At 40.0% G+C, this 17,076-nt stretch overlaps 2 protein-coding genes across 4 annotated transcripts; both read left to right on the forward strand.

Annotated features, from left to right (window-relative positions):
* The first annotated feature begins 353 nt into the window (after positions 1-353).
* On the forward strand, positions 354-5,040 carry LOC115683680 (aspartyl protease family protein 1-like). 2 transcript variants are annotated; one of them, XM_030608248.2, is made up of 10 exons: positions 355-917; positions 1,458-1,593; positions 2,300-2,535; positions 2,874-3,098; positions 3,241-3,376; positions 3,464-3,537; positions 3,613-3,712; positions 3,818-3,875; positions 4,484-4,555; positions 4,632-5,040. In XM_030608248.2, the coding sequence occupies exons 1-10, from the start codon at positions 577-579 to the stop codon at positions 4,844-4,846; spliced, it is 1,593 nt and encodes a 530-aa protein (XP_030464108.1). In that variant the 5' UTR covers positions 355-576; the 3' UTR covers positions 4,847-5,040. The 2 variants fall into 2 exon arrangements, with proteins under 2 accessions (XP_056176404.1, XP_030464108.1); XM_056320429.1 differs by having other exon boundaries at positions 354-917; positions 3,241-3,537.
* Positions 5,041-6,018: 978 nt separating this feature from the next.
* On the forward strand, positions 6,019-16,450 carry LOC115683681 (peroxidase 64-like). Of its 2 annotated transcripts, none has more exons than XM_030608250.2 (4): positions 6,019-6,285; positions 6,389-6,577; positions 7,095-7,257; positions 15,820-16,450. In XM_030608250.2, the coding sequence occupies exons 1-4, from the start codon at positions 6,082-6,084 to the stop codon at positions 16,218-16,220; spliced, it is 957 nt and encodes a 318-aa protein (XP_030464110.1). In that variant the 5' UTR covers positions 6,019-6,081; the 3' UTR covers positions 16,221-16,450. The 2 variants fall into 2 exon arrangements, with proteins under 2 accessions (XP_030464110.1, XP_030464111.1); XM_030608251.2 differs by lacking the exon at positions 15,820-16,450 and adding an exon at positions 7,388-8,020 and having other exon boundaries at positions 6,027-6,285.
* Positions 16,451-17,076: the final 626 nt, after the last annotated feature.

The following is a 17,076-nucleotide window of genomic DNA, read 5'->3' on the forward strand; positions in this document are numbered from 1 at the left end:
CACGCGAAGACATAGACAAAGAAAAAACACAAAAAACTTATTCAAGGTTTCAGGTTCGAGGTTCTACCTATATTAAAACCTGGAACGTACCCGTCGAAACAGGTTCCTCAATTTTTAAAACTTAGAACTTACCTTGCATATCTTGAAATCTGGAACCTAGCAAGTTCTATCCTGGAATCATGCTCACTTCTACCTCTCGCGGTGCCGGTGCAGGAAAATTGGGAAGCAATCTTTTTTGGGGGTGGGAAATGGGAAGACCGGTGAAGATGGAGGGCCAAAGTGCAAAAAAACACGCAATTTTCAAATTCGAGTCGTGCATTCGTATGGAATTGCGCGACCGTGGGTCCTTCACCTTCAACCTTCCCCCGCCACCAAACAATCGCGTTCCCATCTCTCTCCATCTCTTCCTGAGATGGACTTTTGCGTAGAAGTGTGTCTTTGACTAACATGGCAAGGTCATGTAGCTCAGCTCCCCCTCTCTCCTTCCCCCATTCAGTTCGCCTGGCCATTTCCCCACCATTTCCGGGACCTCCCCAACCATCGCCCTCCTCTCCCCTCCCCTTCCCCTCCTGATCCATGGCGATGCCGCCGCCGCCCCCCGCCGCCGCCGCCCGCCCCGCCTTCCTGGCCGCGGCGCTCGTCACGCTGGCGGTGGCCCTGGCATCGATGCCGCGGGGCTGCCGCGGGTTCGCGACGTTCGGGTTCGACGTGCACCACCGGTTCTCGGACCCCGTGAAGGGAGTGCTGGAGGTGGACCGGCTGCCCGAGAAGGGGAGCGTGGAGTACTACAGGGTCATGGCGATGCGGGACCGTGCCGTCCACGGCCGTCGGCTCGCGTCGTCGTCGTCGTCCGGTAATCAGACGGTTCTGACTTTCTCCGGCGGCAACGAGACGTTTCTGTCACCTACTCTTGGATAGTACGTATTGTGTTCTCTCCCCACTCGTCCTGTTTTTGGTTCGATCTCCAGTTCTCCATTTTTTTTTGTTAAGTGCGATTGCTTCTGGAGATATTGTGGTTGGATTACTTGGAATTTGCTAGTGAAATGATGAAACATGACAGAAGCACGGATTTTGCTTGTTCCACTTTAACAGTTTCAACTTGTACGATTCAAGAAAGCTGTGACAGCTCGATCATCGAATCCCTACGTATAAGGCTGACCATCTCAATTAGTTACTTTGTATGCATGATCTGTGATTGCTTTCCTCTTCCAGCTGTGGCTCGTCTTTTGTTTCATTTACTTTTCTGCCATACCCTGTGCCAGCTGAATTTCTCCTCCTTTCTTTTTTTCAATTATTTTCGGCTTCGAAACGGAATTTCCCCCGAATTATTATTCTTGTTTTGATATTGCACGATGTCTTCTGGTTATTGACAACCGAAGAAGGCAGAACTCTTCGAAATTTTGCTCGAGTGGATCCGCATAATTTGATAAGTGCTACTTTGTTTCTGGGCCTTTCAGTTTGCACTACGCCAATGTTTCTGTCGGGACCCCGAGTTTATCCTATTTGGTGGCTCTAGACACCGGCAGCGATCTGTTCTGGTTACCTTGTGACTGCAAAAGTTGCATACGGAGCCTAAAGACATCATCTGGACAGGTATCCTTCTGGATAGGAATGCTCCGTTTTTTCTGTCGCTCATTACAAAAGTCCAAGCTTCAATTGCTATCTCGGGTGCGTGCATTAGGGTAGTTCTAGTAACTCCAGATGCAATGCATAGACTAGTGTCATGGAGAAGTTAATATGGTGAATAATTGTTGACATCTCGGGCTGTTGATTGACAAGTTTGAATGAGAGAGAGAGAGAGAGAGAATAATACGGATAGAAGTATTATATACAACTTACCATGACTACCATGGCGATAGAGTTTGAGGTGGGTTTTTGCATAAAGAATTTAGGCATGGTTCCGTGAAGCCATTTAATCATGTGATATCCAGTTCCAGAATTAAGACAGGGACTTGGGAGTTGAAAAACCACATTGTCGATGGTGCCCTTACGTGTGTGATTATAAAAAAAATGGGCAAGATAACAAACTAAAATCCTTTTGACAGAGGTAAAATCTGAAAATTGTACAATATTTCAACATTTATATCTGCATCCATTATGTTCAGGTGTATCCATGAGAGCTTATTATTTTCCCTCTATTATGGCATGAAAACTTTAGCTACTTAAGGAAAGACTTTCTCACAAATGGAAGGAAGAGACAAGAAAAATAATTAAAGTTGGCCTCTCTATGTTGTGTCCTTCGTCTAAGAGAGATCACTAGAATTAACAGGTTGCTCTCGTTAATCTTCTTGTCAACCAGACAATACAATTCAACATTTACAGCCCTAATGCATCATCAACAAGTACAGAAGTACCCTGCAACAGTACAATATGCGGACAACAGTCGCAATGCTCTTCGGCACTTAGCAGTTGTGACTATCAGGTTAATTATCTTTCTAATGGTACCTCGACTACTGGGATTTTGGTGGAAGATGTGTTGCATTTGACGACAGACGAGGATCATTCAAAGGCTGTCGATGCTAAAATCACATTTGGGTAAGTATACTGTCTTCCAGCACCATTTGAGCGAATTAGGGGAACCAACTCAAGAAATTTTTGTTGCAGTATGATTACAGAAGAAATACTAGTGACCAACTTGCCCTTGCTGGTGCTTGTTGCAAGGTTTCATAGGACAGGCTGTGAACATTGACATTTTCTATCTGTCTGGAAGAGTGTAGTTGTTGCTTTTGCTTTGGATCTATTTAAGCCAAAAATTGAGGAGAAGAAGTTTAAAAATATATTACTGTTGGTTTAGCATTACTTTTTTAATGCTTTTACTAGGTTCCCAGTAGTCAGAAGTTCAGTAGCTGAGCTAGATATGCTTGATTTTGCAGTTGTGGTCAGATTCAAACTGGTTCTTTCTTAAATGGTGCTGCGCCAAATGGTCTCTTTGGGCTGGGCATGAGTAACATATCTGTTCCTAGCATCTTGGCTGAAGAAGGGCTCACTTCAAATTCATTTTCAATGTGCTTTGGACCTGATGGAATTGGAAGAATTAGTTTTGGAGACAAAGGCAGCTCAGACCAAGGAGAGACACCATTCAACCTTAGGCAATCACAGTAAGCTTCTTTGTGGGAAGAAAAGTAATCTTGTTGGATTGCCTAGATTAATGTTGCCAACTCATGGCATGGGGTTGCAGCATTTCTCTTCTATCCTTTCTTGGCCAATTCTAATGATTCTTCTCCCTGTAACTTTTACCAGTCCAACTTACAACATTACCCTTACTCAAATAAATGTGGGAGGAACTGCTCAAGATGCCGAATTTAGTGCAATTTTTGACTCTGGTACCTCATTCACATATTTGAACGACCCAGCTTACTCGTTCATTGGGGAGACTGTAAGTTCTTTACTTCTCTATTTCAGACTACCACATGGACATACCTACCTCTCTATAGCATGTTTACAGAGTACATGTTTTGCGCAGTTCAATTCCTTGGCCAAAGAAAAGCGACATTCTTCAGACTCCAGTATTCCATTTGAATACTGTTATGATTTGAGGTTAGCGCGTCTATGGACAGACTTGTATACAATGAATTTCTTTCCTTGTGATGCTGAACTCAAATCTATGTGCAGCCCAAACCAGAGTAGCTTTGAAACTGCAACATTGAATATGACCATGAAAGGTGGAGATCAGTTTTATGTCACCAATCCCATAGAAATAGTATCTGTTGAGGTACTTTCAAAAGTTAGACCGTCAAGTTTCCTCTCGATCTCTGTATGTTTTTTCCTGTAAAATACATGCTAACTGGTTTTTTTTTTTTTTTTTTTTTATCTTCAGGACTCCTACGTATATTGTCTTGCTCTAGTCAAAAGTGGAGATGTAAATATAATCGGACGTGAGTATCTGGTCATCAGAAATATTTGTATTGCTTATTTCCATGAAAAGTTGTCCCCCTCTTCTAGTTCTCTATGTTACTCAGAGTGCATCGTTGTGCTTCTTCTGCTATTTCGCAGTCAGTTTTCACCCTTCACCCTCCCGCAGATTTGCCCTCTCTTATGCTAACAGATCAAAGAAATCACTGCAGATTTCTCTTTCATGTCTTATCAACTACAAGCTTGCCAAGGCTTACTAGGATAGGCTGGATTTAAATACTGATAAAACCCGTGCTGTATTAAGTTCTTCCCTGAAGCGAATAAAATCAATGCTACATTAAGCTCTTTCCTGTGGAATAACCAACTTGTTTGCTGCATGCACAAAAGCACAGCTGCAACCCCACTCTGTTTTTCTAGGAACGTTTAGTCCAACTCTAAAATCTAGATGAAAAAAAGGTTTGGCATAGTGTTCACGGTGTGGCTTCTTCCTGCTGTCAGTCATTTTTCCTTGGAATTGATATGATTGGAACTTTTGAAATATTAATTGTGAGGACTCGGATTTATTGCTTCCGGTGCTTGTCTATCTTGTCATTAAGTATTCATCTTCTTTTTTTCCCTTTTATTTTGTCAGAGAACTTCATGACAGGTTATCGCATAGTTTTTGATCGAGAGAGAATGGTGCTTGGCTGGAAGTCATCCAACTGTGAGTAGAACACAAGCTGTACTGAATTTGCTTGCTGTCAGTCGTCAGAGTGCTTACATTGTATTTCATTTCGCAGGTTATAATGCAACAGATTCCAGCATATTACCAACCAGCCCAACAAATTCTAGCTCAGCCCCTCCTGCTGTCGCTGTCAATCCACAGGATACTTCAGGCAGTGGGAATAATACCGTAGCAGGCAGTCCGTCCTCTATGTCAAACCGTTCTCGACATCTGATTCCTTTTATCTATACATTCATGATAATTCTTTTCCCAATTTTGGCTATTGTTTGATCCTTTTTCCCCATTTCGATTACTTCTCATCCCTTGTATCATGTATATTGATATTAGGCATTTGTTTAGGCGATGCGTCATTATTGAGAGATACATATTCGCTCCCTATTGGGTTCATTGGCATACTTATGAGGAACATGTCACTGTAAATATTTCTTGATTGCTGATTATACGACTTCGATTTTTTATGTTCATAGCCTTTTTCCTCAAGCTGGCAACCTACATTATGAGTATACTTTTTCTCCGATTAACCCAATGCATTCAACTAAAGATGCATTCAACTTTCAGGCGACAAGTTGAAAGCATCCGCGAGTCATGTCAGTCTATTGGAATGACGTCTTACAATATGAAAAAACCTTATACCAAGAGCCAAAATGCTGGCACTGTACCGGAGGGCACTGAATTCTCTAGAGAATGCCCAACAGGCAACAGTCAAATTTACAGCAGAAACCCCACCAGCTAAAAAAGGATCCGACCATCCTAACTAACAAAGTTGAAACTTGGAAATTAAGCTTTTATCAAAGCTATTGCACCGTTGATTTGCCCATCCTAACCACCTCAGAACAGAAAACGATTTTCTACTCTGAAGGTCCCATGCTAAAAGACACAAATTTCAAATGGCCCAGCCACCAGAAGAAGAAGAAGAAGAAGAAGAAGAAGAATCGCAAGAGCTTATTAGATTTCATATGACTCCTAGTGTAAGCATATGTTGGTCACAACTTCATTAATCATTGATCAGACAAGATTCGTCAGTCCTGTCCAGAACATACATGCAAACTGTCCTTCAATGTCCCTTGTACTGAGTGGCTCAATGCTCGCAAAAAGTTAAATCTGGGACTTACCATTGAAATTCACTTTTTGACTGAGATCTTATAAACCTTGGCCCACTAATTACCAAAAACCATCATAAACTTCATGTTAAAGAAAAGTAAGGTAATGGCATATCGTAGTCAGCATTCTCATCTGGACTCTATGCGAGGAAAATGTACTTAGCAGACCTATAGTTGGTAGTGCTGCTGAAACACGTGGAACGTCTTGTAGTCCCAAGGTTGCTTCCAAATCACTACTTCATTATCAAGATTCTTGCTAAAAACACCCACCTTAGGTGGCTACCGTCATATCGCTGTCTGTAGTTTCAACTAAATCTTCCTTTTTCGGACTATTTATATCCATTCAAAGTGCAAATTACCTTCAAAGCTTGACAGAACTTGGTGAAGTTGAGAAGTGTACTAGGCATGGCCATGGGTGTTGCACTCTTCAGCTCGATTCTTGTACTTTCATTTGTCTCTCCAATCTATTCACTAAGTTCCAATTACTACGACAAGACCTGTCCCAATGCTGAGTTGATCATCGCAAATGCTGTCAAGAATGCAGCAATGAAGGACAAAACCGTACCAGCCGCTCTCCTGCGGATGCATTTTCACGACTGTTTCATAAGGGTAAGCAAACATGTCGATAGTTGTTCTTTCTGTTCAGAGTTCCTGCACAGAGCTTCCTTGTTATCAGAAATCAACTAAAAGTGCTATTAGTGGCCTAATGCAGGGTTGCGACGCGTCGGTGCTTTTAAACTCCAAAGGAAGCAACAAAGCGGAAAAGGACGGGCCTCCTAATGTCTCTCTGCATGCATTTTATGTAATCGACAATGCTAAAAAGGACTTGGAAGATTTTTGCCCTGGTGTGGTTTCATGTGCGGACATCTTGGCACTAGCTGCCAGAGATTCCGTCATACTGGTAAAATCATCTCCTCGTCCACTTCAGTTACGTGTATATCCCGATTCTTCACGACCGACCAGTCGCTCCATCATAGCTTGTCGCTGAGGTTATCCCGAAAATCAACCCTAACCCAGTTAAAGCCTAAACGCTAATATCTTGGAAACATCATAGGGTCAAGTGTAGGATTACTGTCCAATCCCGAGCTTAGTACGCAATGTCTTGGACAGTCCTGGCACAAGTCTCGATCCTGGAAAATATTTTGCCATATCATAGTTCTATCCAACAGATACCAGACAGGACCGTGTTAAGCTACCGACTATAAAGACTGTATGCTTGCGCTGCAAGTATTTGGATAGACATACGTATTTACTCAATACGTGCATGGATAGGGTCAATGACTGGATCAATGACCACTGAGCAGATCCCTTCCTCTAATAGCAGTTTTACCGTAATTTCTCAACAAGAAACTTTTCTTCTGTACAGCATATTGCCTATCTGATTGTGATTTTCTTCATTTCTGATGCTTTAAAAAAAGTCCGGAGGTCCGACCTGGGATGTGCCCAAGGGAAGGAAGGATGGAAGAACATCAAAGGCCAGCGAGTCGACACAACTCCCAGCACCAGTTTTCAACATTTCTCAGCTCCAGCAGAGCTTCTCCCAGAGAGGTCTCTCTATGGAAGATCTTGTGGCTCTTTCGGGTAAGGCAAATGATCAAACAGACCAATCTATAACAGTGTTTCATCGACAAATTCACTCAGCCAGATTTAGTCATTTGTTTTTGTTTTTTTACTATTGATGATTCTGATCTCAACTTCTATCCACTTGAAGGAGGCCACACGCTAGGATTCTCCCACTGCTCCTCATTCGCAGGCAGGATCCGCAACTTCAACGCCACGCACGATGTCGACCCATCGATGCACCCGTCCCTCGCAGCGAGCCTGAGGGGCGTGTGCCCGAGCAATAACAAGCCAAAGAACGCGGGGACCACCATGGACCCTTCCTCGACCACCTTCGACAACACCTACTTCAAGCTGATCCTCCAGGGGAAGGGCCTGTTCTCCTCGGACCAGGCGCTCCTGGCGGTGCCCAAGACGAAGGGTCTAGTCGAGAAGTTCGCGGGCTCGCACGAGGAATTCGTCGACGCGTTTGTCAAGTCCATGATCAAGATGAGCAGCATCACAGGCGGAGAGGAGGTTAGGAAGGACTGCAGGGTAGTGAATTAAGGGTTTGGATCATATGCCACATGATCTGGATAATCATATTTCTCTGTTAAGATAAAGGCGAAGAGCTAGCTTAAGAATATGTAGAAGATTTAGCTGGATCAATGACTGTATTTGTTGGAAATGTACGCCTGAAGATTAGAGGGCCTAAAGTTTTAGAGAAAGTGGGAGAGTATGCTTCCTTATGTACGATGAACTAGATCAATAAAAGCTTATCAGTCGATCTTCTTAAGCCCTACAACTTCATTCTGATGGCAAATAACATTACTGGCGTGCAGTTCATGTCAAGAAAATGGAAGATGGGATCGAGTCTTTTCCATCTTTGTTCATGGACTCAAACGGAGCCAACCCATAATACAGTCCTTTCATCTGCATTCATGTCATTGCTTAGCAACAAGGCCAAAACCTGCAGCTTAAAAAGCTCATTGCTGGGTTGGATTCAGCTCGGGATTACCCTGTATGAAATGTTCCTGCATGGTCCAAAATTAGTCTACCAAAATCAAGTAAAGATCATCTTATATTGGACAAAGAGAAGGATCGAAGCCGTTAATCTGTTTGAAATTCGAGTTTCAGGAAAAATTCATACCTTCTTGAAGTTTGAAAAGCTTGATTTTTATACCTATGCGCCATAAGAATGACTTGACCTTGTTTCTAAAACTACAAACTTGGAGTTTGGTTGAAAGGAACGGGCTTCCCATTTTCCTTTGGGTTAATACCACCAAAAACCCCAAACTGGTACACGTGTGACAATTTTACCCCGAACTTTTTTTTTTACCACCAAAAACCCCAAACTGGTACACCTGTGATAATTTTACCCCGAACATACCACAAAAAACCCCAAACTGGTACACATGTGACAATTTTACCCTAAACTAAAATTTTAATATTATTTTTTTATTTTTTCGAATTTTTATTAATTTTTTTGTTTTTTCTTTTCTTTTTTTTTTCTTCATCTTCAACCTCTGGCCGGTCGCCGGACCGGCGACCGGCCAGAGGCGAAAGCCGGCGAGGTCAGCCCCGCCGGCTGCTGGCGAGGCTCAACCTCACCGGCGCGGGCGAGGGTGGCCCTCGCCCGACTCAGGCGAGGGTTGCCCTCGTCGGATCTGGTGAGGGCTGTCCTCACTCGCCTAGGTGAGGTCGGCCCTCGCCCGACTCAGGTGAGGGTCGCCCTCGCCTAGGCGGGCGAGGACAGCTCTCGCCCGACGCCGAAGAGGGCCGCCCTCGCCCGACGGCCCTCACCGGATCCGGCAAGGGCGGCCCTTGCGGCGTCGGGCGAGGCGTCCTCGCCGGCCTCAGCGAGGGTGACCCTCCCGAGTCGGGCGAGGGCTGTCCTCGCCCGACTCAAGCGAGGGTTGCCCTCGCCCGCCCAGGCGAGGGCTGCCCTCGCCCGACGCCGGCGAGGGCGGCCCTCGCCAGCAGCTGGCGATAGTCATAGCCACGGTTCGGAACCGGTGGTTCCAATTCGTAGCCATGTATGAACCGGAACCGCCCCTGGCAGTTTCGATTCCGGGCCGGTTCCGGTTCATAATTTAAAATTTTTAAAAATAAATTATGAAATAAAAAAATAATGAATTATGAAATAATGAATTATTCAATATAAATTGTAATCAAAATGTAAATGACAATCAAATTTTGGGACAAAAAGAGAGAAAGAGGGGGCTTGAACTTAATAAATTATCATTAAGCGCCTTACAATTCGTTACAATGATCTATAAAAAAAAAAGGAGCATAATATATATGCCCTAAAATGACCCCAAAACCTAAGCCTATCCGAACCCCCGCATTCCGTGCGCAGAGTCACATGTCGTCGGATTATACTTCGGTTTCCCTAAGCTTACGTGGGCATGCCCAGTATGAGAAATAAGGGTCCCCGAAATATTTGCCAACTCTAACAGTTCTTTTACCCTCACTCGTCGCTACCCGTTCCGGTAGCGGTACGGTACCGGTGATATCTCCATCGTTAAAGAATTCGGATTCATTATTCTAATCTATCTCTTGTTGTCGGTATTGAGCCTTCGTCCAATCATCGACACAAGCTTGAGCCTCCACTGATTCTGAAGCTAATCTTGAACGATGTTCGTCCAAAATATTACCTCCAGCACTGAATGCTTGTTCGACCGCAACTGTGGAACAAGGGGTTGTAAAAATTTGTTTTGCAATAAGAGAAAGGATTGGGTATTGGCTTACGTACCTCTTCCACCAATCCAAAATTAAAAAACCTGTACTACCTTCGAATTCAGTAAACTCAAAAGAAACGATTAGATAAATCTCTAGTTCAGAAATATTTCCTATTACTCCCTTTTGTTTTTTTTGTCTGTGTAATAAAAGTTGGTACCCTCTACTAATTTTACCTGTATTCTCACTTTGTGTCTCGGTAGATTGAGAATATCCAATATCACCTAAATTATATTTAGTATAAAATTCATTAGATAATTCTATTACTACGTTTTTAACCTCACTTAGTATGGTTGTAACATTTACCGTATCATAAAGTAAACATTGATAATACATATGCAAATAATCACTTAAACCATCTAATTTGCAACGCGGATCAAAACACAAGCAACTAAATAAATAATGAGAATTTCGCTATAATAATGTAGCCACTTCATTTTCATTGTTACATAGTATGTTGTAATTCAACATCATTTTCATATTTCTCAAAAACTCCGACAATATTAATATACTCTACTAAAAATAAATGCGTAGTAGGATAATAAACACCGGACAAAGCATAAGTTGCATCATTAAAAACCTTTAAAATATCTAAAAAAAATTTTCAAATACCCCACTCTTGTGGGTATAAATTAATCTGAGGTATATTATTAGAAATGAATGCACATAATAAATCTTTATATTCATAAGATTCACTAAGCAAGTGGAAAGTAGAATTCCAACGAGTTGAAACATCTCTTGGAAATCTTTTTGGCTTTTTGTCATTTTCTCTATAAAATCTACCCCATTCTTTCATTTTTTGAGGATGTTTCCATAAAAATTGAATCGCCGTTTTTATTGGTTCAAGAAAAATATCAAGAGTTTTCAAACCATCTTGTACACATAAATTTAAAACATGACAAGCACATCTAACGTGAAAAAATTTTCCGCCAAAAGCGGGTTTACAAATATTTTCTAAATCGGCAATTGAAGCGGTATTTGCCGCGACATTTTTAAAACCAATTGAAAAAATTTTGTTAAGCAAATAATATTCTTCTAAAATTTGCCTAATTATTCTATAAATATTATTTGCCGTATGCTTACCATCAAAAACTCTAAGGCTGCGCATGGCAACCATTCTGTGCCCGGGAACAGATTCTGGTCAGAAATGATTCTTTTTTATTCTGTGCCCGGGAACTGATTCTGAGCATTTGAAGACGTTTGGTAACGGCCCAAAATTCTGTACCCGGGAACAGAAATGCGTTTGGTAACGGCATAAAAATTCTTTTTATTAATAATATTTTAATAACATTTTAAATATTTTAATATTTCTTTCTTTTCTTTTTTTCTTCTCCTCCTTCTTGGCCATGGCCGGTAAAATATTTTTTAATTAATAATACTTTTATTAAAAATAAATTTTTTATTTTTTTTGCCATGGCAGGTAAAAAATTTTCTTATAAATAATTTTTTTATTAATACTTTTTTTTAAAATATTTTACTAAAAAAATATTTTTTTTCTTTTTTTTTCGCCATACCTAGTCGCTGGCCATGGCCGATAAAATATTTTTTTATAAATATTTTTTTATTAATAATATTTTAATAAAAAAAAATTTATTGAAAATAAATTTTTTTATTTTTTTCACCATGGCCTGATCGCTGGCCATGGCCGGTAAAAATTTTTTTATTAATAATATTTTTTTTATTTTTTTCGCCATGGCCTGTAAATTTTTTTTTATTAATAATATTTTTATATTTTTTTCGCCATGGCCTGGTTGCTGGCCATGGCCGGTAAAAATTTTTTTTAATAATAATTTTTTATTAAAATATTTTAATCTCGCCATATACTGCGAGGGTGGTCCTCACGCCGGACATTAGAAGCTACATTAAAAACCAAGAAAAAGAAGAAGAAAAAAAAATTGATTCTCATTTTTGTTCCCAGAATCAAGAAGCTACTTTTTTTTTATTCTTGATTCTGCTCCAAAACTGATTATGGGCACAAATTTGCAAGAATTTGTGCAAATTTGTGCCCAGAATCAAAAAAATAAACAAACGGATTTCTGTTCCCAAACTGATTCTGGGAACAAAAGAACAGAATCAAATACTATTTGGCAAGTTGTCATGCGCAGCCTAAATGCAATAACTCTTTTTTTAATACTCCAATCGTCACCTATCCAATGACATGTTATGCCCATGTAAGAATGAATTTACCAATCATCACTCCAAATATCACTACCTATATACACGCATCCATTAAATTGCATAAAAAAGTTTTGTAATCTTTTTTTTCCATTTTTGTAAAGATCTTTAATTACTTATTTAAGTGAATTTCTAGGAACACGTTTTGCTTGTGGAGCACATGCTTTTTGTACAAATTGATTAAAACCAAATCTTTCTCCAAAATTAAATGATAAATGCTCAACGGAAACAAATTTACCTAATTCTTCCTTATAAGTTTTTTCATTAAAACGAAATAAAGGGGAAGTGTTAGGATTGACGTACCCGGAAATTTGTTGTTGCCTGATATCGATTCCCGCTTGGGTTAGATGTTTGCTCCTAAGATGTCGTTTGAATGTTCCATATCCTTATCCAACTGTATATTTATAGATTTTCCCACAATGTTTACAAATTATATCATACCTTTTTTTATCAATATCAAACATTTCCATTTTCGTGAAGTGATCCCAAATGTCATATGTAAGTTCCCGCTCCGCCTCCTTTGTTGTAGATATTTTGGCAGGAGGATGAAGACTTTCTTGCGTCGGGACGCGCTCCACATCGGGAAAAATGTTGATTTCATCATCTTGAAAATCTGCATAATCACAAGGATCAAAAGAATGATGGGATTCCGTCATGATATTCTTACCTTTGCCAGTTGACACTCGACTTCCACTTGCCATTTTTCGAGTGGATCGAGAGAATTGAGCGGATTGATTGGGAGAATTAAGAGAGAATTGCGCGGATTGAGAAAATTGAGAGAATTTAAGAGAATTTGAGAGAATTTAGAGTATCGAGAAAATTTGAGAGAAGAGAATTTGAGAGAATTTGAGAGAATTAAGAGAATTTGAGAGAATTTATAAGAAAAAAATGAGAAGAAAATTTAGGATAAAAAAAAAAGCTAGATAACCGTTGCAATTTGCAACGGTTATCTTTTTATTTTTTTTATTTTTTATTTTATTTTTTATTTTTGCCCGTTGCCAAGGCTGCCCTGGCAACGGGCCGCAACAGGGCCTGCAGACATGTAGGCCCTGCTGTAGGTTTTTTTTTTAATTAATTTATTTAAATTTTTTAATTTTTTTTTGGAACCGGAACCGGGCTCGTAGGCCACGGGCCGGTTCTGGTTTTGAACCGCGGGCCCGGTCAACGGGCGGGTTCCGATTTTGAACCGCGGGCCCGGGTTTGACCGGGCCGGTTCCGAGCCGAAACCGGCCCATGGCCATGACTAGCCAGCGAGGCCGACCTCACCGGCCAGAGGTTGAAGATGAAGAAAAAAAAACAAAAAAATTAATAAAAATTTGAAAAAATAAAAAATAATATTAAAATTTTAGTTCAGGGTAAAATTGTCACATGTGTACTAGTTTGGGGTTTTTTGTGGTATGTTCATGGTAAAATTGTCACAAATATACCAGTTTGGGGTTTTTTTTTGTATGTTCGGGGTAAAATTATCACAGGTGTACCAGTTTGGGGTTTTTGGTGGTAAAAAAAAAAGTTCGGGGTAAAATTATCACACGCGTACCAGTTTGAGGTTTTTTGTGGTAAAAAAAAAGTTCGGAGTAAAATTGTCACACGCGTACCAGTTTGAGGTTTTTTGTGGTAAAAAAAAGTTTGGAGTAAAATTGTCACACGCGTACCAGTTTGGGATTTTTGGTGGTATTAACCCTAATTTTTTTCATTTCAACTAATAACTTTTGAATCTAAGTTTGGTTTTTCATCAAATACAAGCTAAACATCTATTTACAATGACTTGACCTTGTTTCTAAAGCTACGAACTTGGAGTTTGGTTGAAAGGAACGGGCTTCCCATTTTCCTTTTTTAACCAAAAAGTTATTAAAAAAAATTGCATAGACAATATTAATTGCTATTAATAATTAATTAGTATTAGATAAAACATTAATGATCTATTTTGGAATTGGCCTAATATCCTAAAAAACCTCCAACTTTAACTTCAGTACCAATTGTACCCTAATTTTTTTTCTGTTTCTTAAAAAAACCCCTAACTTTAGGTCTAGTTCCAATTATATGCTAAACTTTTTTTGTCTCGTAAAAAAACCTTAGCTTTAAGTTCAGTTTTAATTTTACTCTAATTTTTCTGTCTCGTAAAAAAATCACCAACTTTTACTTTGGGTCCAAAATTTTGCCGTTAACCCTCCATCCAAAGTTGCCCTTAGTGATCTTACGTGACATTTTCACGTCATTGCTCTACTTTTTACCCCAAATTTCATATCCATTCAGCAGTCCTTTGGAGATGGATTTCTATATTGGCCCAAACAACATCTTCTTGGATATGAAATTTTGGTAAAAACTAGAGCAATCAGGGTTGGATTTTATCAATTGCTCTTACTTTTAAGAGAGTTTTCCTTCCATCTCGCTTGGGATTTTTCGATTTTGCGCTTGATCTTCAATCTCTCATGCTTGGGAGAGTTCTGTCTCTCACGGTCAGAGAGCTCGACCTCGAGACACTCGAATAACTTGTGATTAGGAGTTTTCCATCTTTCAGTTGTCAACGAAAAATTTTGAACAGAGTTAACGGGAGCAGATTTGTGACTCAAGTAAAAATTAGTTATTTTTTATGAGACGGAATAAATTTTAGGATAAAATTGGAACTGGACGGAAGAATTTGGACATGACCTAAAGTCGGGAGTTTTCCGTGGGACCAAAAAAACCTTAAAGTAGAATTTGGGTATTTTTATGGGACAAAAAAAATTATGGTAAAATTTGGACTAAATCCAAAGTTGGGCTTTTTTTTTTTTTGGTAGATAAAGGTACAAAACTAAATAATTTAACGTCTAAAGTCTACTATTCCAACTTTATCACTAAACAAAACATGAGATAATTCGCTAGGAGGTTGCAAGTAGAATGTAGGATACGTTTATTTCACTGAAAACGTAACGTTTTTTGAAAATATTTTTCGGAAAATCATTTTCCAGAAAAATAGTTAGTTTTTCTTTATTTGGTGATACGTGATCGAAAACATTTTCAGGCGTTTGGATCTCATTTGGAAAATGATTTCAATCCCATGATTTTATCTCGTGCAAAAAAAAAACTAATTTTTTAATATTTTATTTTTAAAACAAAAAAGGAAAAAGAAAAAGAATAAAAGAAAAGAATAAAATATTAAAAAAATTCAAGGGAAGCAATTCCGGAAAGTGTTTTCACCTTGTTAGATTAGGGAATTCACTTTCCTAATTTTATACATGAATGTTTTCCTTGAACGGAAAGTGTTTCCCGTTGACTTATCATTTTCGGCGAATAAACGATTGAAAGTCCGGAAAATGAATTCCCAAAAAACACTTTTTCCAAAACAAACGCACCCGTAGTGTCCAATCGCTTCTCGATTCCAATATTAGCAAGAAGATCAGTAGGTCTATTGCCTTTCCGAAAGTTATGCGTGGGGATTTTTTTTTTTAATGTATTAGGCCATTATTTTATCGAGGAGCCTTCATCGGACGGTTCACAATGCACCGCACTTGCCGTAACATGGTAAAATCCGGTCCTCGAGGAGCACCCCATCCCCATCTCCGGAGTTCTCACCGACTTCACCATATTGACCATAATGACCTTCCCAATATATGACAGTGTTTCGTCGACAAATTCACTCCGCCAGATTTAGTCATTTGTTTTTGTTTTTTACTGGTGATGATTCTGATCTCGACTTCTATCCACTTGTAGGGGGCCACACGCTAGGATTCTCCCACTGCTCCTCCTTCGTGGGCAGGATCCGCAGCTTCAACGCCGCGCACGACGTCGACCCATCGATGCACCCCCGTCCCCTCGCAGCGAGCCTGAGGGGCGTGTGCCCGAGCAATAACAGGCCGAAGAACTCGGGGACCACCATGGACCCTTCCTCGACCACCTTCGACAACACGTACTACAAGCTGATCCTCGAGGGGAAGGGCCTGTTCTCCTCGGACCAGGCGCTCATCCTGGCGGTGCCCAAGACGAAGGGTCTGGTCGAGAAGTTCGCGGGCTCGCACCAGGAATTCGCTGACGCTTTTGTCAAGTCCATGATCAAGATGAGCAGCATCACAGGCGGACGGGAGGTTAGGAAGGACTGCAGGGTCGTGAATTAAGGGTTTGGATCATTCGCTACATGATCTGAATAATCATATTTCTCTGTTAAGATCAAGGCCAAGCGCCAGCTTAAGCATATGTATAAGATTTAGTTGAATCAGTGCCTGTGTTTGTTGGAAACATACGGTAGGAGATTAAAGGGCCTAAGAGTTCAAGAGAAAGTAGGAGAGTATACTTTCTTATGTACGATGAACTAGATCAATAAAAGCTTAGCAGTCAATCTTCTTAAGCACTATAACTTCATTCTGATGGCAAATAACACATCTAGCTTGAAGTTCATGGCAAGAAAATTGGAAGGTGGGATCAAGTCTTTTCATCTGGTTATGTCTAAAGGGATAATGACGCAAATAATCTCTGAACTTTAACCCAATATGTAATATGATTTCCGAACTTTTAATTTGTTCAATGTGGTCCCTAAACTTTTAATTTGCTCAGTGTGATCCCTGAATTTTTTGTACATGTTCAGTTTGGTCCCTAAATCATATGAAACTTTTTAATATTGTCTTTCCATTAATTTAAGTTTAGGGACATTATTGAACATTTTCATATAGTCCGAGGACTAAATCGAATACGTACCAAAAGTCCATGAACCACATTGAATAATTTAAAAGTTCGGGGACGACATTGTACATTAAGCTAAAGTTCATGGATCACACTGAACAAATTAAAAGTTCATTGATCATATTATATATTGGGTCAAAATTCAATAATCATTTGTGTCATTTTTCCATGACCAAACAGAGCTGTCTCGAGAGAGAGAGAGAGAGAGAGAGAGAGAGAGAGAGAGAGTAGAAACTATAGCACGATGTGAATATACTCGAGCAAAGCCACACCACAGCACAGTCATCTCATCTG

Source organism: Syzygium oleosum, unplaced genomic scaffold (assembly GCF_021117445.2).
Source record: "Syzygium oleosum isolate NSW1041296 unplaced genomic scaffold, Sole_v2.1 Sole_v2.20, whole genome shotgun sequence".
Classification (NCBI taxonomy): domain Eukaryota; kingdom Viridiplantae; phylum Streptophyta; class Magnoliopsida; order Myrtales; family Myrtaceae; genus Syzygium; species Syzygium oleosum.

Coding starts and splice junctions, on each gene's coding strand:
- LOC115683681 (XM_030608250.2), top strand. CDS start 6,082: ATGGCCATGGGTGTTGCACTCTTCAGCTCGATTCTTGTACTTTCATTT. Junction 6,286..6,388: donor TTCACGACTGTTTCATAAGG/GTAAGCAAACAT, acceptor GGCCTAATGCAG/GGTTGCGACGCGTCGGTGCT. Junction 6,578..7,094: donor CCAGAGATTCCGTCATACTG/GTAAAATCATCT, acceptor CTTTAAAAAAAG/TCCGGAGGTCCGACCTGGGA.
- LOC115683680 (XM_056320429.1), top strand. CDS start 577: ATGGCGATGCCGCCGCCGCCCCCCGCCGCCGCCGCCCGCCCCGCCTTC. Junction 3,099..3,240: donor TTCAACCTTAGGCAATCACA/GTAAGCTTCTTT, acceptor AACTTTTACCAG/TCCAACTTACAACATTACCC. Junction 3,713..3,817: donor TAGAAATAGTATCTGTTGAG/GTACTTTCAAAA, acceptor TTTTATCTTCAG/GACTCCTACGTATATTGTCT.